At 47.8% G+C, this 26192-nt stretch overlaps 1 protein-coding gene across 1 annotated transcript; it reads left to right on the forward strand.

Moving 5' to 3' along the window:
- The first annotated feature begins 844 nt into the window (after positions 1-844).
- On the forward strand, positions 845-26192 carry LOC104343404 (myosin-IIIb). Its single transcript, XM_086479779.1, has 29 exons — positions 845-970; positions 1051-1116; positions 1201-1331; positions 4115-4217; positions 6969-7071; positions 7538-7694; positions 8027-8129; positions 8383-8511; positions 9696-9804; positions 11018-11134; positions 11574-11674; positions 12106-12189; positions 12364-12429; positions 12753-12866; positions 13991-14102; positions 15528-15574; positions 15891-15953; positions 16231-16350; positions 17230-17315; positions 17543-17590; positions 18642-18689; positions 18908-18999; positions 20800-20931; positions 21285-21400; positions 21715-21914; positions 23965-24054; positions 25062-25227; positions 25561-25854; positions 26115-26192. The coding sequence occupies exons 1-29, from the start codon at positions 845-847 to the stop codon at positions 26190-26192; spliced, it is 3201 nt and encodes a 1066-aa protein (XP_086335905.1).

A 26192-nucleotide genomic window follows, 5' to 3' on the forward strand; every position in this document is an offset into this window, starting at 1 on the left:
CTAGACAAGAAAACACTCCACCTACAGCTGACAGAAGCACTCCAGCTTGCTCTTCTCACTCAGAACAGAAACCACTGAATGCTTTCTGTACATTTAACTACCTTATGATGCCCCATTAGCAATATCCCCTGCAACATTTCTAAATTTTCTATTTTGAACATCCTCCAAAAAACCTCCGTTTATTACCGCAAGCATTAACCAGCTCGTGGGTCAGCTCCAGGGGCCACACACCTCCACACCCCACCCCGGAGGGGGGGGGTGACTGCTGTGGAAGGCTCAGCCTCGGAGGCCGCAGGGCGGCTCTTTTACCTGCTCCCTCCCTCAAACCGGCTCACCACCGCAGCAGGCCGGCCTTCCACCCGAGGGAGCGGCTCAGCGCTGCTCCAAGGTGCCCCCCCCCCCGGGCCCCACACCTGAGGCAGGACCCTCAGGAGGGCAGGGCAGCCCCAGCGCACTCTGCTACCCCACCCGCTCCCCTTCGGCTGAGCAACCCCCACACATGCCGGCCCCACAGCGCCCCAGACACGCAGCGAGGCCCGCTACCGACTCAGCCCGGGGCGGGGGACGGAGGGGGGGGACACGGAGGGGGGGGACACGGAGGGGGGGGACACGGAGGGGGGGGACACGGAGGGGGGGGAAGGCGGGGCCCGGCCCGGCCCGGCCCCACGTGGAGCCACACCACCACCCCCGCCGCCCGTTACCTGCCGATCCCCGCCGCCGCTCCGCGTTCAAACGGCGGCCCCGCCCCAGAGGGCGGTCGTGGGGCGGAGCGGGGGCGGTCGCGGGGCGGTCGCGGGGCCGGGCCGGGCGGGCAGCCGGGTGCTGGCGCCGGGAGCGGTCCGGCATGGTGTCGCTGGGGGAGCTTCGCCCGCCGGCTGTGGCGGACGGGGACCTGGCAGCTCTGGCGGAGCTGGACGAAGCGGCGCTGCTGGGCGAGCTGCGGGAGCGGTTCCTGCGGCAGCAGGTCTATGTGAGTGCCGGGGGACGGGGCGGGGAGGGGGGTCCGGCGGCGGCGGGCGCTCGGCTGACGGGTTGTCCCCTTTGCACCAGACCAACATCAGGGACATCCTCATCGCCATGAACCCCTTCCAGCCCCTGCCGCTTTACGGGAGAGAGGTGAGTCCCCGCGGCCCCCCGCCGGCGGGGCCCCGCCACCCCCGCAGCCGCTTCACCCCCTCTCCGCCACCCGCTTCCCCCCAGGTCTCCGAGCGGTACCGGCGCCCCGAGACAGGCACGCTGCAGCCCCACATCTTCGCCGTGGCCAGCCGAGCCTACCACGCTATGCTGGGCCGCTGGGGCGGTGGGCCCCAGAACCAGTGTATCGTCATCAGGTGAGGTCTGGGTGGGCGGCCGAGCCGGGCCGGGGTCGCGCCGGAGCCAGGCAGAGGTGAGGGTCCGAGCGGCGGCCAGCGAACCCTCTCTGGGCTGTCCCCGCTGAGGTTTCAGGCGAAGCTCATCACTGATGCTGTTGGGGAGTCAAAACCCAGCTGCGCTTTCAGCCCTTCGCGCTTCCCGACCTGCCCGCTTTCGCGGCAGGGGAGCGGGAAGGTCGCAAACAGAGGTGCGTGGCAAACAGCACTGGCTTTTGTGGAGCAGCTGCGGTGCTGGTCACGCAGCTAAATAAGTTGGGCTTGCTTCTGGAGGGATGTGGCATTGGAAAGACTTAACCAGCTGTGGGGAAAGCTGTGAGGTGCTCTTCTCACCTGTAACTGCTGCAATAAAAGTAGGTTATACATAATGAAAGGAACCTGTTTTTCCGAAGTGGAGCTTCCCATATATAAACAAAGAGCAGGAGAAAGCAAAACAGAAGCTTTCGTACCCTAAGACCTTTGGGAATCTGGTCAGGGGAAACCTTATTGTCATGGGCAGTTCTGTGCACTACAAGGGCTATTCTAACAAAGAGCGTACCAGTGTCATGAGCATTTCACTCCATGATGTCACTGTTGTTCTGCTGAAGCAGTGCAGATAGCATCTAGTAGAGATGCAAATAGTAGAGAAAGCCTCAAAAAACATCAACTAGCAGAGAAAGCCTCAGCGTTGAGGAGAAAACCTCAAAACACGTAACTGCCTTTTCTGGTAGAGAACAGTTTAAATGTCATCTCGGTTAAAATGTTAATTGCCAGATTGTTTGGTGTAATATTCTCTTCTTTATATTGGCCTTCCGATCGTTTTGTCAGTATTTTCAGTCTACATGGTGTGGGAATGACTTGCTGGATTACTGCTGAGTGTTGTGGTGGCACTGGGAGCTGATCTTGAGGGTCACTTGAACCCCACTCATTTCTCTAGCCTGCAGGCCATCAGTGTCTGTGCTTTATATGAAGTGCTGTCATGAAGTGGTGGCTGTGGCAGAGGTGCTGCTGGTAGGGCTCTTAGGCATGGAGAACAGTCATAGTACATAGTAGTTTTCTTGGGAGATGGAAGACAAGAAAGAGTAACCTGTGGGTATTTGCCAAGAAGTCAGTGGTCTGATTGTTCTCTGCCAGCAGTTTGTGCTCTCAGAGATGAGAGTCTGAGCTCCTTCTGTGCGTCTTGCAACCCTATTAACTGATCCATGTGTTGCTGTCACAGTTCATGGTTTTGCTCTATGCGAGTGGTGAAACACTCATTGGTAAGATTACCTGCCATGAGCAAAGTTGAGGCAGAGGGGGAGGAGGAAGTCACTTCTGTTAGACCACAGTTCATCACAACAGCACAGGGATGCACCAGGCTCTGCTATTCTTTTTGGTCTCTCTGGTCTCTCCAACTTAGGCTGGGACATCTGGATGGCATGTTTCAGAGGTTGATGTTGAGCGAAGCAGCTGCCCCAGGTGACAAATCAAGTTGTCTGGGGCTGCAAATTCCACGAGTTCCTCTTGCCTTCACAGTCCCAACTGACGTTAGTTACAGCCTAGGTATGCCGTGGTGCAGCACTTGTCTCCTGGAGGTGACTTTGCTTTTCTTCACAGCCTGGGGTAGTTACACACCTGCAGCTGGATTGTGTTTGAAGGACCTGGTGAAGCTGTTGCGCTTGTTGGACGGTGCAAGGACAGGCTTGAACCATGGGAGTGCTGACCAGTAGTGCTTTTGTGGAGGAAGGAAGTCACTCAAAACAAAAAAACACATCTTATATACTGAACAGGGGCGCTGTCTGGATGGCATGTTCTCAACTGGCAAAAAGATCTCATTTTTTGTGTGTATTTGGATGGTGATGGCCTGATCTGTGCTTCAGATCAGGTATCTGTTGTAGTATTTGAGGTATTTACTCACTTATGATGCATACTTGATTCCAAGCACAGAGCCACTGTGAGCTACAAAGCAGTAAAGCCACACCAGATGCTCAAAGGTCAGGAGTGGAAATGGAGACCTGCCCTCAAGTATACCTTCAACATTTCCTGCATATTTTTTTTCTATGCATATGCTGAATTTCTTGCTGGTATGATGTTGTCAGTCAAGGACACGTTGTCTCACTGATTGTACGTTCTCCCTCCCAGGACAGGGGAAACTGTGCTTTCCAAGTGCTGCTTGTTTGGCTTAGGGGCGGAGGTGCTGGGCACATGCGATGGCAGAGTGACGTGCACCGCTGCCGCTGTGGGTGTGTGGGCAGCTCTGAGGCAGTGTGCCCACGTTCCCAACCAGCTGCTGCATGTGAACATGTGAAGTGCCTGAGATTTGAGATTGCTTCCATATCTCAAGATCAGTGCTCAAGTTGTGGATGTGAGATGCATAGGGCAAATCTCTTTGAAGAAAGAGGAAGCTGTTGACTCCAGTGTATGTGGGGGAGTCAATATATCAGATCACTTTTGAAGGAGGTTGTTTTCCAGAAGTTAGATATATTTTTTTCTTAAAAAGTGGAGCAAACGGTCTGTCTGGTACACCCCATCCAGAAGTGACGACATGGGGTATATCTGTACTCCCTTGCAGATTGGGAAAAATTCCCCTGGGGAGGGATCAGGCCCTTGTGGGACCCACTGTGTAAAGCTGTGATCTGAGTTTGTTCTCATGCATGCAGTTTAGCTGGAAAAGTTGTGAAGTTCTTGGACAGGAGGGCATTCTCAAGTGATGGGGCACTAAGACATAAGGGGCAGAACAATTATACTTTACAGCTGATGGAATTTCCTTTGCTTTTTCTTGGCAGTGGAGAGAGCGGGGCAGGGAAAACAGAGAGTACGAAGCTATTGTTGCAGCACATAATGAACTTATGCAAAGGCAACTCGCAGCTGGAGCAGCAGATCCTTCAGGTGGGTCATTACAGGATGGTGCTTGAAAATGCAGAAGAAGCACTGCTGGAAGACAACTTGAGTTAGGCTCAGGAAGTCTGCTGAGGAATCACCACTGGAAATCAGGGAGCAAAACATAGGACACATGAGAAAGTAGTGGGTAAGGATGCTGAGATAGCTGATCACAAATTAGAAGGTCGGTAGGTCAGTAATTCTGTTTGCTGGGAGTGTGGTGGTTATCTTAAATGATGGAAAACTATCGCAGTTGTTTGTCATGTTCTCTGTGACAAGGGATTAGGGGCATTTTTCGGAATAATTTCCTGTTAGAGGTAGTACAAGGACTTTTATTAGAAAAATGAAGTCTTGATTTAATGGGTGGAGAATCCACACAGTCACCTTTCCATGGCTACTTACACTTGTCAGGCACATACCTGCTAACTGGATAACTTCATCTTTGCTGTTTTCATACATCTTTGCTAGCTGATTTTGTATTTGTCTCTTTGGTCTGAAGTATTTCCACTTGATTTGATCCCCAAGGAGCTGTGAGGTTTTTTGACCAAATCATACTTTAACCTTCAGTGTGATAGATTAAGCAGAGTGAGTTCTTGGACTACTTAATTTTAAAGTCTGTGTTTTCAGGTTTGCTGTAGAGCCAGAGGGATCTTTCTGTGTGTGGCGGGTTAACTTTGGTGGGACATCATGTGCCCACAAAGCCGCTCTAGCATTCTCACTCCTCAACTGGACAGGGGGAGAAGAATACAACAAAAGGCTTGTGGGTTGAGATGAGGACAGGGACCAGCAGTTACTGTCACAGGCAAAACAGTCTCAACTTGGGGAAAATTAATTGAATTTATTGTCGATTAACATCAGAGTAGGATAATAAGAAGTAAAAACAAATCTTAAACCATCTTCCCCCCACCCCTCCCTTCTGCCCAGGCTCAGCTTCACTCAGAATTCTCTACCTCCTCCCCCTGTGCAGTGCAAGGGGACAGGGAATAAGGGTTGGGGTCAGTTCATCACACGGAGGCTCTGCCACTCCTTCCTCTTCAGGAGGAGGACTCCTCACACATTTCCTCTGCTCCAGCATGAGGTACCTCCCGTGGGAGACAGTCCTCCATGAACTTCTCCAACATAAGTCCTTCCCATGGGCTACAGTTCTTCATGAACTGCTCTGGCGTGGGTCTTTTCCTACAGGGTGCAGTCCTTCAGGAACAGACTGCTCCAGTGTGGGTCTCCTGCGGGGTCACAAGTGCTGCCAGCAAACCTGCTCCAGCGTGGGCTCCTCGCTCCACAGGGCTACAGGTCCTGGCAGGAGCCTGCTCCATCAGGGGCTTCCCATGGGGTCACAGCCTCCTTCAGGCATCCACCTGCCCCACCGTGGGGTCCTCCAGAGGCTGCAACTGGTTATCTGCTCCACCATTAACCTCCATGGGCTGCAGGGGGACCTCCTGCCTCACCATGGTCTTCACTAAAGCTTTCAGGGGAATCTCTGCTGTGGCCCCTGGAGCACCTCCTCCCCCTCCTTCTTCACTGACCTTGGTGTCTGCAGGGCTGTTTCTATCACATATTTTCAGTACTCTTTCCCAGCTGCTCTTGTCTAGCAACTTTTTTCCCTTCTTGAATATGTTATCACAGAGGCACTACCACTGTTGCTGATGTGCTCAGCCTTGGCCAGTGGCAGATCTGTCTTGGATCTGTCTGGCATTGGCTCTGTTGGATGTGGGGGAAGCATCTGGCATCTTCTCACAGAAGCCACCCTTGTAGCCCCTCTGCTACCGAAACCTTGTCACGTAAAGCAAATACACTGTGCCATGCTCTGGGCTCTGGAATGGCATATTATTTCAGTGTAGTATCATCCATGGTGGGTCTGAGGTGAATGCCTGTGCTCTGTTGTGGGAACGTGGCATTGATATACCTGCTGGCTCTGCTTAGAGCTGGTTTGGGCCACACTGCCCAGCTGCTTCTGACCTAAGCATGTTCAGGAAGCAGGATAGCTGTGTTTGCTCAGCGTAGTGCCTGGAGCCAGCCTGCAATTCCTCCACTGGAAACAAAGTTCACTTCAATCCAGGTGAGCTGTGCTTGGAAGGCCTGGAGGAGATGGTGAAGAAATAATAGGCATCTTATTTGATTCCTCTAGATATATTCAAGGACTAAGTTAGCACTTCTGGGATTACAGTGTCATGCTGTAAAGCTGTGTTCAGCAGGCTACCCAGCATGTACCCTAAGGCATCATTCTTCCAGTTGACAGGCATCTTTGCTCAAATAGAGAAAAATTGTCGTTTTGCCTTGTTTGCATCCCGTTTACCAAGCTGGTGTGATTGTTCTCTTAGTTTCTTTATAATTCACTGTCCTGAGCCTTATGCTGTCTACAAATTTCAGTAGCTGAGTTATCATGCTTACATTTACTGAGTGCCATGTTTACCTCATTTATTGTTGTAGTATAGCAGTCAAATTATCTAGTGATACGATGTCAGATGCTTTATGGAAACCAACCTTGTTTTTTAACAAATGAGTCAATGATCTCACCGAGATCAAATCAGTTTGATTGTGCTTATTTTCAGTAATCTGAATGCTGCTTAGTCTTCATTGTATTTGCCTCTTTCAGTCCCTTTTTCTAGGGTATGATAAAATAGGTGCTTTTGGATACTCATGGAGAGGTTCCTATTCCCGCTGAATGCCGAATAGTAAATGCTAAGGTTAAACTGTTCCAAGTAAGTTAGACTGGATCACTTAATTTGAGGACTGCTTGTTTTTCTTTCTCACTTGTATTAGGTGAATCCATTGCTTGAAGCTTTTGGCAATGCCCAGACTGTGATGAATGACAACAGCAGCCGCTTTGGAAAATACATACAGCTGCGTTTCCAGAATAATACAGGTAAAGTCAAGGGTAATTACTAGTTTGGGGGCTGGTTAGGCATTGGAGGGAGTGGACTGGGTAGCCAGAACTTGCAGAAGGTGAAATTTTGACATCTGACTCCCTGTGGGAAAGGTGTGCAATTAAGTAAAAGCTTACAGCAACCACAGCTGTAGGCTAAGGCCTGGGTTTAGACAATGGGAGTACTGGAAGGATATGGGAGTGACAGTGCAGGGGAAGTATCAGTAATACTCTGTGGTGCCAGAAGCCCTGGTTGCTGCTAAAGGAGGTGAGCAGACATTTCTAAGATGATGGGAAGCATGGAGAAGCGCATTTCCAGGGTGCTGGGCAGCCTAGAGGGTGTTGCACGCAAGAAAGTAATTTTGGACAATTCCATGCTCCTGTCACCAAATAAGAGATGCAGGACAGCTCAGTCAGCTTCATGTCCCCAAATGCAAAGTTTACCCTCTCACATTCTTGTGTGCAGTGCAAGGTGCGAAGCTGAGTGAGTACCTCTTAGAGAAATCACGGGTAGTGCATCAAGATACTGATGAGAGGAATTTCCATATCTTCTACTATATGCTTGCTGGACTCTCTTCAGAGGAAAAGGAGATGTATGGGCTATTGGATCCTTCACTCTACAGGTACTTCAAAGGCAGAGTCTAGTTTAGACTTCATAATGGGGGGGAGGAGGGGAAGCATATGCCTCTGCCCTGTAACTCTATCTGTGGAGCCTGATACAGGCAAACAAATGAATGGAGGCTGCAGTGGGATCTGAGTGGAGCTACATGAAGAGATCTTATGGGTCATCATGGAAGCTGGGAGTTCTGGAGTCTCTTCTTTGCTGCATTACCTTGGAACAGTTTCTTTCCCTATCGTGTCTCCACTGCTGCTGATCTGCTTTGTTCCTTTGGGGTAAGACTGACTTGCTGTGCTGATTGTGTAACATTTTTGTATGGGATATACACTTTCTCAGGTACATAAGTGGACGATTTGGTACACAGGATGTAGCTCAGCACTGGAAGCACAAATATCAAGAGGTGTGCAATGCCCTTGACATAGTGGGCTTCCAGGAACAGGTGAGTTCTGGGGTCGTTTAATTTCCATCTGCGCTTCCTGCAGGCATAGGGTTTCTTTCTGACTGCTCTTTGAGGCTCAATCCTATTTCTTTTTGCTCTGGATTTGCTTCCAAATCACCTGAGTCTGTCAGACTTTGTGTAGCGCCTTTTCTCACAGGCTGCCTTTTCCTTTCCGTCACTTCTCCAACTTCTGGGGCATGTTGTATATGTTACATGCTGGTAAGTTTTCAGTCAGCTTTCTTTTATGTTTTAGGAGCAAGTGGACATGCAGGCTATCTTGGCTGGTGTGTTGTCTCTGGGCAATGTGACCTTTGAGCCTGAGGAGAGCAATGAGTCTGTAAAAGTGAGTGAAGCCTCACAGGGATGGCTGAAGGCTGCAGCGGTGAGTCATAAGAAGAGTTATGGGTGTGATGCTGATTCTCACTGACAGTGTGACTGCAGGAGCTCCTTTTGCCAGAGATGGCAGAGAACGTTTCTGCCTCAGAGTGTGAAGGCTTCTGAAGAACAAGGAGTTTTTTCCAGAAATGCATAGAATAAGCCCGTAACTGCACTTGTGTTGACTGCTTTTCATTCCCAAAGAGACATTTCCTACCTTCTATTTCTTTTGCATCTAGAACTAGTACCTTGCATATGGCGATATCAGACATGCCTTGTTGACTTCATACCATACAAGCTTTTTAAAATTGTTATTTGTTACTAAGTGTGATGATGCCTTGGAGAAATTCAGATGTGCAGTATCTGAACGCTAGCTCAGTGGTTTTGACAGATCTTTTCCAAGGTTACCACTCTAACTGCGATTAATTTTCATTGGTTATCACCAGTTAAGAAGTATATATTACCCAGGACCATCCCATTTTTATTATATGGGATGAATACATTATCCTGCTTTGTTAACAACACAGGACAGAAAAATGTACCGTATTTCTGCCCTTCCTTTTTATTTTGACTTATTTGACATCCCAGCACCCTTGGTTTTTTCACTCCCATCTCTTTGTCTGTTTCCCTCTTACATCATACCTGAAACAACCACCTACATCTGTTCAGCAGCCAACTTTACTGCTTAAAAGTCTGCTCCTTTTTTTTTTTTCCCACGGGCGGGGAATTCCTGTTAAAGCAATCACTGAGGGGTTCAGCTGCGTCTGAGTTCCCTTTGTTTCCTGTCTCTTATGGGTTCCTGGGACTCTGATGTCTGCTGAAGCTCAGATGTCTCAGCACCTGCACAGTCACCTCTGTGTGGTGCTATTCAGTAAATCATTAAACTCAGCAGGGTCTAACGTGGCTCCCAAAGAAAGTGAAAGGTGGCAGCACTGGGAGAGCAAAACGAAGTATTTCAGAGTGCAAGAGTGAGCTTGGTCACTGCAGGGATGATGCAGATCTCAGAACCCGCATCTGACTCCAGTCCTGCGAGATGTTAACAGTAATACTTCTCTTGCAACAGAGCTCAAAGGCCTTAGTCTGAATCATGACCCCATTACACTGGGTGTCACACCTATGCAGAGAGACACAATCCCACAAGTACAATAAGGGTTTACTGTTGACTGTCCTCATCTATTTCCTCTCTCTCAGAGTCAGTTTGGAGTCCAAGAAGATGAAATGTTAAAATGCCTTGTTTGTACGGTGTTGGTGACCCGAGGTGAACAGATTCAGCGTTTTCACACCCAGCAGCAGGCAGAAGGTAAGAAACATAATGAATAGCAGATGTTCTGACTAGAAAGACTGACCCATATTTGATGGAAGGGTATCCCCACACATGTGCAGCTTGTTGGGAACAAAGGTGTCTGTCTGTGCCCCTTCATTCCTCTTGCACAGAGGCAAGTATATCAATGTTTATCTGTTTAGTCTCTTGCTGACATGTAGGACCATGAATGCTGCTTTTGTTTGATCTCCAGGAGACTGCAGAGATTAAATGAGAAACCAAGGAATTAGCCTTGCTTTCCTCCCTTGTCCAGCCTAGAAAGAAACTGTAGATATTTGTACAAAAGGGGGGAAGGCTTCTGTTGCATAGTGCTGGCAGTGTACAGAGCTCTAGGTAGCAGATGGAGAAATGACTGAGTGAGACAATGAGATAGCACAGTATCAGGGAAGGAGTGAGGTGAAAGTGGCAAGCACAAGGTGTTATTTTCCCTTTCAATAAGGAAAGAAAATAATCCAAGATAATCTGCACAGAAACATTCAGTTAAAGATTTTTAAAATAAATTTTAAAAGTGTGAAATAGCAGTATTTCTAGATTGTTGCTTAAAATACATGAAAGAAGAAACTGAAAATGGGCCAGTAGCTAGCTATGTTTCCCAAATGTCTTCTCTTGCATCTCTCTAAACAGCAAAATATACACCTCCCATCATGCAGTCGGTCATGTTGATTTGGTCTCCTTCTTCTTAGAACATCGGCAAGTTTTCCATCGATTGCATCCTCCTCTTGCTCACAGCATTTAAACACTTGGCGGCTGTGGGCTGGGAGGAACAGAACCATTCAATTTTCCAAGTACAACTTGGAGCCTCTTGCTTCATTTGGCAGTGAGGGGATCCATACTCAGTAGACCTGCAGAGGGGAAAGCAAGTCTCTGGATATTCTAAAAAGTGGCTAGACTTCTTTGGAAATTAAATTTTTCCGTTTTAGATGGTCTCACAAGTGCCCTAGCATGCCTTACCTGATCTTGTAGAAAGATTTCTGAATGAAATTGTGAAGATTTCTGAGTGAAAGAGCTCTGTGTGAGCATGCAGAGGGCAGGGACAATCAGACAGGTTTCTAATGTTTATCTGATCTTTAAAATAGCTTCATAAACCACTAGGCATTTTTGCTAGAGGTGAGTGTATTGAGCCAGCTTGAGTGCTGTGTTCCCTGCTCTCCTTGGAGCCTTTCAGTGAGCTGCTGTGGTTCTCTCTGTGCAGATACTCGGGACTCCATTGCAAAGATGGCATATGGCCGAGTGTTTAGCTGGATTGTTTGCAAGATCAATCAGCTGCTGGCTAAGAACATGGATCCTGAGGTGGAACTGAGGGAGATAGGTGAGTTCTGCCTCTCTTGTTCCTGTTGTGTCCTCAGATGTGCATCCCTCAGCCACAATGAAGGAAAGGCACAATATGAGTTTTGCAGAGGTTGCCTGCAGGAATCCATTAGCAAAGGTATGATCATGTTGGAGATGCTAGTCACCAGCGTGAAGTCCGTAGGGCCTTGGCCAACTCTGAACAGTTGGTTAGTCTGAAGCAACTGTGATGCTGTAGTTCTGGGCCACTATGGCTTTGCAGAGGAGACAGGAGTGGCAGTGGCGCTTCTCCTAACTAGCTCTCCAAGGGGATTTGTGGGAGAGGTGCCACTGGTGACTTGGCTGTGGTTTCCTTGTCCACAAGAGCTGGGTAATGCGAGATTTAGTTGTGTGTTGGGGTACACAGCTATCTGCAGGGGTGGTCTGCAGGCTCCATGATGTGGTCATCTTCCCTCTTTTAGGTATCTTGGATATTTTTGGGTTTGAAAACTTTGCAGTGAATCGTTTCGAACAGCTTTGCATAAACTTGGCCAATGAGCAGCTACAGCACTTCTTCAACCATGTAAGTCTGCTGTGGGTGATCTCACCTTGTGTGGCAGAGAGAGCAGAGCACTGATGTACCTGGCATGTGAAGAAGAGCTTGGGAAAAACAGGTGTATTGCTTGGAAGGACAGAAGTGGTGATTAATGAAACAAGGTAGAGAGCAGCAACCTTCTCTGCTGTGGTAGAAGAGCCACTGGTGCAGGGAAGGAAGGAGTAGAAGGGTCAAGCAATGACCAAAGTTGGCAGAGCAGGGAACTTACACTCTGAAAAGTGTTCCTGCTTTATGCACCAGGATTAGTGAGTGACAGGCTTATGGATGAGCATGCAGAGCAGCAGTTTCATTTTGGGCCTCTGATGCCGTGGGTGAGAGAGCCACACCTCTGTCCTCTGTTCAGGATGGGAAGGAAGATGTTCAGGGCTGCTACAACCTCTTTTTTTAATCTGTTTCAGCACATTTTCCAGCTGGAGCAGGCTGCCTATAAGGAAGAACTGCCTTGGGAGACTATCACATTCAACAATAATGAACCTATTCTGGTGAGTGAGAGGGCTGACAGAAGGGAATTGCTGCACCCAGCCAAGAGAGGAGTCTTGATCTTGCTGTCGTGGGGAGGAGATGCACCTGGGAAGAACCTTTTCAAAGGGTGGCATAGGTGACAGTGGATGCCCTGTACTGCTTTAGGTATGTGTAATGTGTCTCCTTTCCCACAGAATCTGTTCCTGGCCAAGCCACTTGGGCTCCTGTCTCTTCTGGATGAGCAGAGTGCATTCCCTCAGGTAGGCATGGGATAGGGGACAGAGAAAATAGTGTGGTGGAATGTAGCAATAAATATCTGGGCTGCAGAGAGAGCTCTGATGTTGGAGTGTGACTTTAAAGAGCAGGATGAACAGAGGTGTCCCCATGTGTGACTGATGAGACAGGACAGCCAGATCGGGGGCAGTCTAATGATACTGGCATCCCTGTGGAGAGTCAGAGAGAGTACAGTATGAAACTGTTGCATAGCCAGGGCCACTTCCAGCATTCTGTTCTGCTTTCATGTGGCCTGGTCAGGTGTCTGTTGCAGCCTTATCATTTGATTATGAAATCTGCTTTTGTGCAGGCAACTGATAAGACGTTTGTGGATAAACTAAACAGTCGCTTCAAGGAGAATTTACACTTCCAGCCAGGCCGAGGCCGTGTTTTGGGTTTCAGCATCATTCACTATGCTGGGAAAGTATGTACTGTTTGTGGGAAGAATGCTGTTGTAACATATGCAGGAGGGGGGAAATGTGTGGCTTGGCAAATAAAGCTTTGGTGTTAAGGAATGTATGGTCGGACAATGATAATAACAGAAGTGATGTTTTCCCAGGGAGTTGCCTTCTAGGACTCCCTGGGATTTTTGTAGAAGATATAGGAAGAGAAGACCCCTGAGGAAAGTGGGGCTACCTCTGGGAAGCACAGGGTATTAGAAGAATATGCGGTACTCATCATCATTCTATTGGAGCTCTAGTCTTAAAATAGTCCTTTATAAAATAAAAGCCCTGTGTCCACTGTGCAGCACCAAAAGACAGTCTGAAGGCTCTACTTTTATTTGGTTTCAGAGCATAGCAGTTACTACTTTATTGCAAACACTGAGGAACATGGCGAGAGCAGCCAGGTAGTTAATGTTTGAAAGTGGAGGCACTTATTTATACATTCAATGGTATCAAAGCAGCTTGAGGTTTAGGACTATTGCATGTAACCTTACTGCCACCAATTTTGAAAGCATTGGCCCAAATACGTTGAACTAATTGGAGATAATTTTTGGAGCAGGAGCAGACATGGCAGACAATTGAGGTCACGGTAATGTGCAGTTTATTAATCTAATCTCACCATTGTTGACCAAGTTGTTACTTGTGACATTCTTTATTACAAAATGTAACACCTAACATAGAAAGGAGAGTGGCAGGCTGGAGATGAGAAAGGAGGTGAGCAAGAGAAACAAGGGGATGCATGACAACAGGATGGAAGCCCTGCAAAGGGAAGAGGGGGAGAGCAAGGAAAAGAGTGAAGCATAAACCGAAAGCAAATGGAACTTCATAATCAAGGAAAGGAGAACAAGAAAAGGTTGATGTCTCAGTGTTATGCTGCACTCCTGTGGTTCTAATGCCTCAGTGCTGCCCGCAGGATTTTGTTCATCAGGATTTGAATGGGATGCACATGCATTTACAAAATTCACTTTCGAGACATTGTACAGAATTTACATGCAAGCCAGTGTACATTCAGTTTAACAGTTGCTTCTGGCAAGCTGTGGAGGTAGCTTTTGCAGCAAGCCTGTGGGCGCTGGTGGCCTTAGTGACTTGCTGTCCTTTCCCCTAGGTACAATATACTGCTGAGGGCTTTCTAGAGAAGAACAGAGACACCTTTCCAGCCAGTGTCCGTGAGCTCTTCATCAACAGTGTCACCCCCTTGCTCAGTGTGCTGTTCACAGGCAAGTACCTCTGCTATGACAGGGCATCCCATATGACTCAAGGCCCACCTTGTCAAGAGTTAAGTGTGGTGATGAGGCTCGTGTGCTATGAATGTGCTTCACAGCTGGCAGCCCCCGGAAGAGTCTGGGAAGACTGCAGCCTGGAGTGGGGCTGCTGGCATATACTGAGCTATTGGAGGTGTTCCTTCCCCCCTGGAAGGCAAGGCAGGTTTTTCTCCTCTTCCAGAGAATTAGCCACTGCTCGGATATCTTCCCTCAGGTTGCATAGTCCATCTTCTCCAGGGCCAGTGCAGGACTGTCTCCACTGCCCCTTTCCATATCCTCTGTTCTTGTCTGGAAATGAAGCTGGACAAGGTCATAGCTTCTAGCGGTTCACACTGAAAATAGAGTGCTCTAAAGACACAAACAATGAGTGCAGAGATTAACCTTTTCAAACACATTTTGTTTTTCAGGTACAACTTGTTTAAAAACTCTGAGATTGTGCATTGTATCTCTCTCACCACTACACTCCCTTTTTCCAGGGGTTGATAAGCCCTCTGAGTCTCCAAGGCTTCTATGAAAGTAAACATTTAAAGACAAGGGAGGTGGATGCTTCCTTGGGATTTGCCTGAACACAGTGCTTCTGGTGCAGATTTATTTTTATTTTGTCCTGCTCAATCCATGCCACTTTCTTGCATTTACAAGTAACTGATTAGTTTCATTTCTATTCTCCACTGTCTGTTTCAGCTCTTCTGCTCAGGAGTATCTTTCTTCATTACTACTTCCACACTGTTACTGAAGATACTTTGTCTAGTCCCCAAAAGTTCATAAACAGCAGAAATAAACACATAAACATGTTCTCAGGTTGGTTGTCCAGTCCTGGGCAGCTGGCTCTAGGTGGCCCTGCTGAGCAAAGGGGTTGGCCGAGATGACCTCCAGAGGTCCCTTCAAACCTTAACCATTCAGTGATTCTATGATTCACATGAGACCATTGCATCAAGCGTGTGCAAGACTGTCATTAGATCCCTCAATAAATTCAACTTCCCTGAATTTTTCACCTTGTCACTGAATTAGTTTTAATCTATCTGACTTTATATAACCTCCTGTATTGACTGCTGTAGGATAGCTTCCCATTTGCTATCTGTACTTCTTTCTGCATTGTTAGATGCCCATTGATGATATTTCTTTTCAAGGTCGTTTAATGTTGTTCAATAACATGATTGCCTTGTCTTCTCAGTGGCAGTAAATAATATTGCCTGCATTGTGTTTCATATATTTGCATTTTCTTCTCCTTTTCTTTAGCTCTTTCCTTGTATTTCCACATGGTGAAACTTAATGCCCTGTCTGTGATCCAGTATTTGTAGGGAGACTTGTGTGCGAAGTGAATTTAGACATGGTTGGTTGCAAGGAAATGTCCAAAATTAACTGTTGTCTCTGTTCTTCCAGCCACTGTCTCCAGGACGGGGACACTGATGCCTCACATGAAAGCCAAGGTATTGCACTTCAGGTCCCCGTGGCAACTGATAAATGATGGCATAGTTACCAGATATTTATTGTTTGAGAAACTGGCTGAAAATGAGAGCAGACAGAAATTGGTTGAAAATAAGAGGAGACAGCAGTCTGCTTGCAACAGTTTCACCTTTGTTTTTTACCAGGTTTTCTGCTTGATTCTGCTGATGTGTTTAACTTGTCTTCCCTCCTCTGAAATCCATTCTCTCTTCTTTTTGCCATCAGCCTTCCAGCAGAGCTTTCTGGATGGCAATCAAGCAGTTCTTCCGGGGGTGATCTTTTGTTTGGGTCTGGTTTCAGGTCACACCAGGAGCAGACAAGTTCAACAGCACACGAAACCAGTCTGCTGGAGCTCAGTTCCGGGTAAAGTATTGGTGCCTTGCAGTGCCCCCTGAGATGAGTGTAGTGATATTTAATGAGAGCTTCCAGGCTGCTAAGCATAGTTAGAGCATCCAGCATGTAGACAAGGCTTTTTCTGGGTGCTAAGCACAGCTGATCATGGTGGGAATGACCCAGCTGTTATCAGAGGTTTTGAAGATGCTGTGGGGCAGGCAAACAGTTCTCGATGCAGTATATTGCATGCTGGGCTCTAGCTGTGCTTTGGCTTGCTGGACTGTTGATCTTTCTCTGCCCTCACCAGCATTCCCTGACAGCACTTATGGAGAGGATATATTCTGCGAAGCCCCACTTTGTGCGCTGTATAAAGCCTAACAGCCAGAAGGAGCCAGGTGTGGTGGACAACCAGGTGGTGCTGCAGCAGGTGAGGAAAAGCAGTGCCCTTAACAGGTACTTCTCCAATGTCTCAGCAGGGAGGGCAGACCCCACCAAAAGGCTGTGGAGATAGCTGGGAGCTGACTGATCTGAGTCTCCCCTTGCAGGAAAAAGAGTAGGCACACTTTTTATGTGTGTAAAGGTTCTGGGTACTTGGTTGGTTTTGTGACACAGACTGCTAGGTCCAGGTTTTGAGTATTGGTTCTCTCCCATTTTTCATGAATGCAATGAGATCTGTGTGTCAGGCACTAGGATTCATCTTTGCATCTCCTGGGTGGTACAGACAGAACTCCAGAAAAAATGATGCTTCCTGGAGGAGGCCATTCTCACCCATCAGCCAGGACAACTCTGAATAGCAGCCAATATGGGATTGCTTTGATAGGAGCTGAAATATGCTGATATGATAGTCTTTAACTATTGTGTCAGGTCTGAGATCCAGACACTTTATAGCATGCTGAAAATTACTAGAAGAGTTCAGACAGCTCTGTGGCCTGTTTAATGTATACAAGAAAGGATAGAATTAAGAGAGAAGGTCACCTGTGGCTCAGAGTACTTTGTACAGATTTGGAAATAAAAGGCTGTGCTCTAGGGGACAGAGGCACAGCAGTGGGTATACGGCTGAAAGGTGAAGTTATTTCACTCATTATTTTTTTATGGTTTCCAACCAAAAGCAGTTAATCATCAGAGTCAGAGGGTATGGTAAATCAAATCTTTAACCAAGGAAACATTTTCAGAAAGAAGCTTTTGCATTTTGAACTAGTGACATGTAGGGCTGAATGAAGGCTCTTCTGGCTGGAGAGGAGCAAACTGATGTCTTACTGACCTGTTTCTGCTTGTTTCTCTCATCCTCTTTGTGGTGCTGCTTCAGCTCCGGTACAACGGACTGCTGGAGACAATCCGTATCCGAAGAGATGGTTTCTCCTGGAGACCCTCATTTGAGGAATTTGCTGAAAGGTTTGTTAAAACCTCTGAATGTTCCTTGTTAGATATTGTTAGGGAAGTGACACTGGCAACCAGATACAGGCAAGAAGTGAAACAGCCTAAATCATGGAGTTGTTTGCTGTGGGAGGCTGAGTGGGAATGACTGTGCTTTATTGTTGTTTGCTGTGAGTGTGACGTGGATCAGCTCAGCACATCAAGGGTATCGCTCTTACCTTGCTGTGTTGGTTTGGTTTTCACAGATATGGAATTCTTCTAGTTAAACCAGATGTTTGCCTCACAAAAGAAAGGTAGGAACCCTTCCTTTGTTATGTGCAATCCAATTTGTTCTCTCAGAGTAACACAGCAAGCTGAGTAAAAGAAACAAAGTGAGGATGGGTTTTTGTGGTGATGGGGAACACAAATTCCTAGGCAAGGACAGTTAGTGTTTAAAAAGCATTTGATACAATGATCAATGATATCTTTCTTGAATTGCTATGTAGCAATTCGATTCAATTGCTATAAAGCTGTGCTATCCTGCAGGATGAGAACTAGCTAGTGTACTCAGTTTAGGGAGTCACAATTACAGTCAATGGTGTCCGCTGAACTCAGTATGTCAGGGGCTCAGCACAGTTGTCAGGCCTCTCCAGGCTTTTTCCTGATGGCCTGATGGGAGAAGAAGATGATGAAGACAATGCTGAGCATTTGCTGACACAAAACCAGATGCTTTGGAAAAAGAATTACTTTGGATATAGATTCTGACACAGCGGAAGCTGGCTGAGGTAGAAGAAAAAACACTTCGACTTTGCTATGTGAGATACTAGCAAAAAGTGCCACTGTGGTTTCACAGCCTGGATTTGCAGGCAGAGGGAGGAAGCTTTCTGTGTGGTGCAGCTAGAGTATTGCTTTCAGTTCCAAGTGTTGGTGAATCTTTCTGAGTGATGCAAGTTTTATCACTAGAGCCTGCAAAATGAAACTGGAATTGGAAAACAGGCTTTCTCACGGAAGTCTTGCTGTGATGACCTCGAAACTTGTGTGCTCCAAAGAGCTTGGAAACAAAATGAGGAAAAACAGTTCTGAGAATTAAATAGGCTCTGCAGAATTTCCTCCCAGGTAGTTGAAGGAAATCTACCTCTGTGAACCCCTTTGCTGATGTTCTCGAATGTGATCCTAGTTGTACCTGAAGGAGCTCTATACAGATTGACCGCCAGTTACTGAATGTCATTAGGTGACAGGGGACAGAGAATGTTAATGCAGAATCATTGAGGCACTTTCTCACCCTTTATGTACCTAAAATCACTGGCTGCGTGGTGTTCACTTTGCGTGGAAAATTGTTTATTTCACTTTTTTCCTCTCTTTCAGCTGCTTGGAGATACTGAAACGTACAGAGTTGACAGGCTGGATATGTGGGTAGGTATGGATTATTGCTGCTGGGAATCGGTGGCCTGAACTGCAGAAACTTTATACATGTAGACTGTTATCTGGTTCCCTTCAGGGAGAACTTTATGGCTGTAGGAAAGGATGCTGTCTTTTGTCAAAGGATGCTTTGGATCATGTCCAAAGGATGATGGATGCAAGTTTAGACAAACAGTGTTTCTCACTGCTTCTTCCTCTCCCCAACTTCACAGGAAGTCACGACTTTTCTTTAAATATTGGCACCAGGAACAGCTGGCAATGTATGTGGAGCGACTGGAAAAAGCAGCAGTTGTCATACAGAAAGGTGAGCACTGGGGCAGGAGAGTCCCTCAACTCTGATCTCAGACCAGGGCAAGGAAAAACTTTTTTCCAGTCCGCGCTCCACCGTTGCATCTTTGCAGATGACAGAAATTCAGGCCAGGCACCATCGCCATGTCAAGACCCTGAGGAGTCACAGTGCTTATTGCAGATGCTCACCTCCTCAGTGCTTAGCCCTAATTGGGGAGAGCCATCAGACAGTGTGAGTCTTGGAAAGGGAAGGCACGTGCACAGGAGAACTGAGCTGAGCCAGGCCAGCATAGGATTTGACTGCATCCTGAGATCTGACTAACTGTCTTCTGGAGTGAGTGCTTCTTAGTGAGCGATGTTGAACTGAGGAGAGGGAAAAGAAGATGAGTGAAACAGATCTCATTCCTACTTTCAGAGACAGGCAGAAGGGGATGAAGTTTTGTTTTGGTGTGGTTTTTTTCTTTCCTTTCCAGGGAGCATCTGCTCTGGCAGCCTGTTTCTTTAGAGCAGGCACTGTGGGCAGTTTGGTACTTCCCTCTGCACAGGCTCCATGACCACTGTGCAACCAGGACGAGGAGGCTGTCATCCTGCCTGGTCCGTCTCTGTCATGCTTCTCTCCTGTATGGGTTGTTGCACTGCTGAAGTGTCTGAGTAGCTTCCAGCTACACGCTGCACGGTATGATGAATATCAGACTGTGACACGCTGTGTCTTTTTCTCATCCGTGGGGAAGACGAGTGGGTGGTGGGAAATGAAAGAGTGCAGCTTTCACTTCATGTGCTTTAGTACCTGGTAGAGTAGGTTGGATAATGCAATGTCTGTAACACTCCTGATGAACCCTGTGATGGCTGCTTATGGGAAAGGTTTTCCTGTGGGCTGACACCAAGGAAATCCCATCTTCTTCACAGTGTCTCAAGGGAACCAGGGAGACAGATGGTTAACAGAGGCCCTTCTGTGAGACTTTGTTTTTTGGGTCCTGTCCTGGTTTTGGCTGAGATAGGGTTAGTTTTCTTCCTAGTAGCTGGTACAACGCTGTGTTTTGGATTTAGTGTGAGAACAACGCCGACAGCACACTGGTGTTTCAGTTGTTGCTAAGCAGGGCTTATCCTAAGGCGAGGACTTTTCGTTTTCCTGTGCTCTGCCAGCGAGGAGGTGCACAAGAAGCTGGGAGGGAGCGTGGCCAGGACAGCTGATCCAAACGAGCCAAAGGGATATTCCATACCATAGAAGATTGTACTCAGTGTATAAACGGGGAGTTGGCTATGGGGGCAGATCAGTTGGCAGTGAGCAATTGCATTGTGTATCACTTGTCTTTTCTTGGGTTTTATTTCTCTCTCTCTTTTTGTGATATTCATTTTCATTACTAGTATTATTATCATCATCATTATTATCATTATTGTCATTAATTATTTTATTTTAGTTACGAAACTGTTCTTATCTCAACCTACAAGTTTTACCTTTTTTTCGATTCTCCTCATCATCCCACTGGGGCAGGGGGAGGAGTGAGCGAGCAGCTGCGTGGTGCTTAGTTGCTGGCTGGGGTTAAACCACGGCGGGTATTCAGTGCCTTCGCATTAGGGATGAGAGCTTAGATCTGTAACTTGATTTTTCTAAATATGTGATCTGGCAGCTGAGAGAGTAGAAGACAGTTCTCATGTGTTTTTGACTGCCTGCTCACGGTGGAGTTTGCACTGTTCTTTATTAACGCAATTCAGCTTTGCACTGGGTGAAGGAGTACCAGCCAGTGTACTTCCCCCAGGGAGTGACAAAAGCATGAACAGCATTTTTGTTTTCTAACTACAGCTTTTCTCTGAACAGTTTTCAGGGGATTGAGATGCAGGAAAAGTTACATAAAACTGGTGGCTGAGCTGAGAGCTCAGGCACAGCAGCTACAGGAGAAGGCAGAGAGAGAAAGAAGGCAGCAGCTGGCAATGGAAGCAGAGGCCCAGAGTGAGTTACTCCCACTGCCCCTTTGCATGGCCACTTGTGCAATGATCACCTTGAATTGCTGTAGGCTCTAGGTGATGATGGCCTGCCCTGGGCTTTCCTGGGGCTGGGGGCTCCATCAATGCAGTGGGGAGGGAGGTGCCGATGTGTCTGACGTTTGAAAGCATGGCTTTCTCTGTGGGGAGCAGAAGTAGCACGGTGAAAGTCATTTACCTGGCTGTGCTGGGAGGAGTGCCAAGCTGTGTCTTTTCCACATACTTGGTGCAGCAGGACCTGTCCCTATCCTGGGCACATGGAGGATGGATCTCATGGATCTTGCGTGCTAAATTTCATCTATTTCTTTCCTCTTGTTGCAGAGAGAATCTCCTTTCCAGTCCCCATGCCACGAAAGAAGTACCCTCGGCCTCGTCCCCATCCTTGTGATAAGCCACCACAGCCACCAGTGCCACGGCCTCGCAGCAAACTAACAAAGGTAGCAATATTGGCTCTGCCTATGGCCTCTTAGCCAGATATGCTGGTTCCCTGCTCCTTCCACCTTCGGTGTGTTCTCCTGTATGTTGTCCCAGGAGAACATGGCCATTCTTGTGAGACGTGAGTCCTTTCCTACTGTGGTTAGTTAAAAAGCATGGTCAGGACCTTAGAGAAACTGAAAGCAGCATTTCATAGTTTGCATATGATCTTGCCTTAAGGGTCTCAGGGATGGAATTACTACCAAAGTGATCCCTTCAGTGATCCTCTGCCTTTGACCTTGCTTTGGTGCCCATTTCTCCTTCTCCCCACTTTCAGTCCACTCCATTTGATAACTTCTTGGACTGTTCTATGCCTCGCCCTGTTCTGGGAACAGAGAAACAGACTGAAGAAGAGGCAGAAATGAGCAAATTCAAGAGAGGACCAACTCCCTGCTGGTTCAAAGAGACGCAGGCCCAGAAGGTCATGCAGGGTGATGGGGCCTTTCCAAGCTGGCTGCATGGGATGATCAGTCGGAGGTGAGTATGCTGGACACAGCGGCCACAGCTTGGCCTGTGGCAGTCAGGCAGAAGCTGCTGTGTCCTTAGGAGGATTGCATAGGTTGGATTTGCTAGGATTTGCTTCCTTAAGGAGTGGGAGTGACCTGCATAACCTTTCACTTTTAGGCTGCGAGCTTCAAACCTTTAGGGGGAAGCTTGGAGCTCCCCATCACAGGATGCAAATGCTGGAACTTTACATGGGTCCAGGGAAAAACTGTGGAAACTCATAGAAAACAGGTCCACTGTGGGTTCCTGAATACAGATCCTGTGCAGGGAAGGAAGGCTTAGAAAGTACTTGGAGAGGAAATACATGTGCTTGCCCTGTTGTGTACTGTTTGCAGAGACATGATATGGAATGAAGATGGACTTTTGGTCTAACTCATTATGACTGCTCTCATACCGCTCAGTTTAGTCAGGGGAAGACCTCAATTTACAGCAGGAGAATACAGAATTCAGTGTACATTTATTTTAAAAAGTATTAAGAAGGGCTTTAGTGAGTACCCAATAGCAAGATTCCCGCAAAGCCCCCGGACACAGGAAAAGGAAGGGGTTTTGTTGATACCTCTGCCCATCTAAAGAGGATGCAGCAAAGGTGGAATTTACATCCCATAAGCTGGGAGAGACATGCACAAAGCCCTACTTTCTTATGGAGCTGTTTATGAGACTGTGAACTCTCAAGCTTTTTTGGGAAAACCTATATTTAAATGCCTGAAATTTTGCTACTGGGTATGCCTCACACTTCACTCTCTTGGCTGAGCCAAGCACTACTTTCCAAGCAGTATTATAATCAAAGAAATGCTGATTATGCCAGTGATCAGATAGGAGCAAGACAGTGGGGTTAGCTGGTAGACATCAGAATTTCTGGCTGTAGTCTCCTCTGTGTGCAAATTAATCTATGGTGCTGCATGCTTGCTAACAGCCAGTGTCCTTTATTTGGTGGGACTTGTGTGTGGGCATTGCTGCCAAGTGTGCCTGTCATTTGAACACCCTTATCGTCTTGTTACAGTTTGTAACTTTTCTGTTGAAGCTACAAGTCTTCTTCGGTCTTATCGGATCACAAGTTCCTGGATTTTATCAGCTTATCAGTGTGAACATTACTCAGAGACATTATGCAGCATGTTAGCTTAGGAAAGGATGCTGCAGTAGCTGACAACTCCCTGATAGCTGCATTTTTTTTTTCTTTTTTAGAGATCATTAACAAGGCCTCCACCTGCATTAATGCTTTTGTCCACAGATCGAAGAATGCAGGAGAGGAACTAGCACCTGGAAGGGAAAACTGTCTAAATTTGCATAAAGGCTAGCCGTGAGCACTTCACAATGAAGCACATAGCAGATCCTTCCCAAAGACACTGAAGATTAGATGCTTTTGAAGTAGTGCTTCCTATTGCTGGATTTAAGTCTCCATATAGCAGTGTAAGCTCAGCCTCATGTAACAAGGCAGCCAGAGCAATCGCAAGCTGCACTGGTGATTTGCAGTCACATTTAGCCTGGAGCAAGGCACATGACAGGCACAAAGCGGTGCTTTGTCTGTTGGGCAGAGAGGGGGGAAGACCTCCTTCTAGCAGGAAGTTTAGAGAGCCAGACTGGTGTAGTCCAAGTCGATGTTTTTCCAAGGTACTAGGCTTACCTTGTGCTGAGCACCACTACCCCAGAGCATGGTGACTTCTTCTGTCAGCCCTGAAGCACGGGAAACATGCATGTGCACAGCCTCCTCATCTCAGTGATGCTCTGTAAAGTGTTCCATACTGGAAGGCAGCTGTTGCTAGTGTACAAGTCAGACTGTTGGAGCAGGTTTGGAGCAGCCCTGCTTAGAGAGGCTTTGGCTGAGAGTATTGTGCCTCCTCAGCCTGCTAGTGCCTTCTCATACGGCAAGCCTGAGTCTAGAAACCTCTAGCTGGGAACACATGGGGCAGATGCTGGCCTTCCTGTGGACTGGGAGCACTACCATGGTAGCACATGAAGTAGAATGGGAATTCCTGCACAGAGGCAGCTGCTCACTGTCTGGTGAAAAACTCTTTTCTGTTTCCAGGGAAGCTGAAAACTTGCTAACTGACAAGCCTTTGGGTTGCTTCATTATTTGGATCAGCCAGAGCCAACCAGGCTACACATTGACATACAGGTAGGTAATGAACCTTGGAGAGAAGGCTCAAGGGAGGACCTTATCGATCTCTACAACTGCCTGAAAGGAGGTTGTAGTGAGGTGGGTGTCAGTCTCTCCTCCCAAGTAACAAGCAATAGGAAGAAAGGAAATGGCCTCAAGTTGTGCCAGGGGAGGTTTAGATTGGACATTAGGAAAAATTCCTTCTCTGAAAGGGTTGTCAAGCATTGGAACAGGCTGCCTAGGGAAGTGGTGGAGTCACCATCCCTGGAGGTATTTTTAAAAAGTGTCAGCATGGTGCATAGGGACATTGTTTAGTGGTGGACTTGGCAGTGCTAGGTTAACAGTTGGACTCGATGATCTTAAAGGTCCTTTCCAACCTAAATGGTTCTATGATTCTATGAAATTGAGCTATGCATGGCTGGAGGTGTTAACTTCCTTCACAAAGGAGTCCAGTAAGGATGATGTTCAGCCTCTCCTGTTGTGGGTCTCAGACAGTTTGGAGTTGCAGACAGGAGACTGTGGAGTCTGTCACTCACCAAAAAATAGATCTGTTTGAGGGTGGGATGCTGTGGCTGCAAGGGTGCAGGTCCTGCTTAGGCTGTGCTATGTGGCTGAGTGGGCAAAACAGGTTGGAAGAAGATTAAAGCAGAAGAGATGAGTCTAGAGGAGGGCCTGAGGAAAGGCCATCGGAGTGCTACAAGGTCATGGTCTTTTATGGCCTCAGGGAAGGGGTAGGACAGAGTTTTAGTATGGGCAACAGGCATAGGAGGCAGTACAGTCTGCTGGGATTTGGATCTGGCTGCTGGGGTTCTTCTGTCACTGACTTTGGGGAAATTGCTCCTCCTCCAGTGCCTGTTTAGTGCAGCATGTGACACTCTAGTGCATCTCCTGCATCTTTGTGATATTTGTTGCTGTGGCTCCTGATCACATTTGGCCTCTGCACTTGACAAGTGCAGAAAGCAATGACTGGGTCCTGGAGAGATGTTGTAGCCCCATGCCATGACTATTTTTGTCCATCTCCTCAGGAGCAAAGACTGCTGCAGACACTACATGATCCAAATGCAGCCTAGTACACAGTATGTCATCCTGGGGGAAGACCGGGCTCATGCCTCGCTCACCGAACTGGTTCGGTATCACCAGACTGTGGGCATCCAGCCCTTCATGGAGACACTCACTCTTCCCTGCGAGCAGGTGAATGTCAAGGATCTGCAGCCGGAAAAAGGGATGGGGTACGGACTGTGCTCTGAGTGGATAGAGTCACTGTGGCACCATTTCTCTTTTGTGTTCCCATTGGGGGTGCCCCATTCTGGCCTAGCAGCTTGGCCTCTTCTGCATGCACTAGGAAACACTACTAGCTGGCCACTAGGGAGTCCTGGTGTGGGGTAGAGGTCCTGGCAGATGGATAACCCCCCTCGCCCCCTGAATGTCAGCAGTGGTCACAGCTGGATATTTCTCTTTGTTGTACTGGTTGGGGTGTGTGGAGGGTCTGCAAGCCACTGCTGAATCCACTCTTCTCTCCCTCAGAAAAGTAGTGAGAGTTTGGATTACAAAGATCTGAGTCTGCCAGCAGCCAAGCAGGAGAGACCTCCAGAGGAGCAGCCCTGCCCCTCCAGGCCTTCCGCCAGCAGACCGGCTCTGCAGTCAGGAGCAGCGGAAGTTCTCAGGTATGTGCGGTTCAAGAGCACCAAGAGTTGCCGAAACCAACAGAGCCTGGACAAGAGTAAGACAACGCCAAGCTCAGGGAAGGAGAGAGGCAGCCAACAAGCCCTCCCTCGCCACCACTCTTTTATACGCCTGGCGATGAAGGAAATCCAGCAGGTAAGCTGGGGCATATCCTCTGCCAAGCCTTGCCACCCATAGCCGCCCTGGAACACATGGAGCCACCCTACCCAGGGGCAGGATAGAGGAGGCTTCCACAAGTAGCACTTAGTGGTCTTGGGATCAAGACTGTGTTCCTTGGAAGTGCTGGGCTGGGGAAGACCCTGTGAGAGGCTTGCTGAGGTGCCCAAAGAAATGATGGTGTGGCCGTCATCGCAGTCACTGCTCCCCTAATGCTGTCTCTCTGCTTCTCATTGCAGTTCTCTTCCGTTCCCTTGAACACCTCTGTACAGAGCCGCTGTCGAGATATCAGCACTGATGATGTAAAGTCCAAGTGA

This window comes from Leptosomus discolor, chromosome Z (assembly GCF_034619465.1).
Source record: "Leptosomus discolor isolate bLepDis1 chromosome Z, bLepDis1.hap2, whole genome shotgun sequence".
In the NCBI taxonomy this organism is placed as follows: domain Eukaryota; kingdom Metazoa; phylum Chordata; class Aves; order Leptosomiformes; family Leptosomidae; genus Leptosomus; species Leptosomus discolor.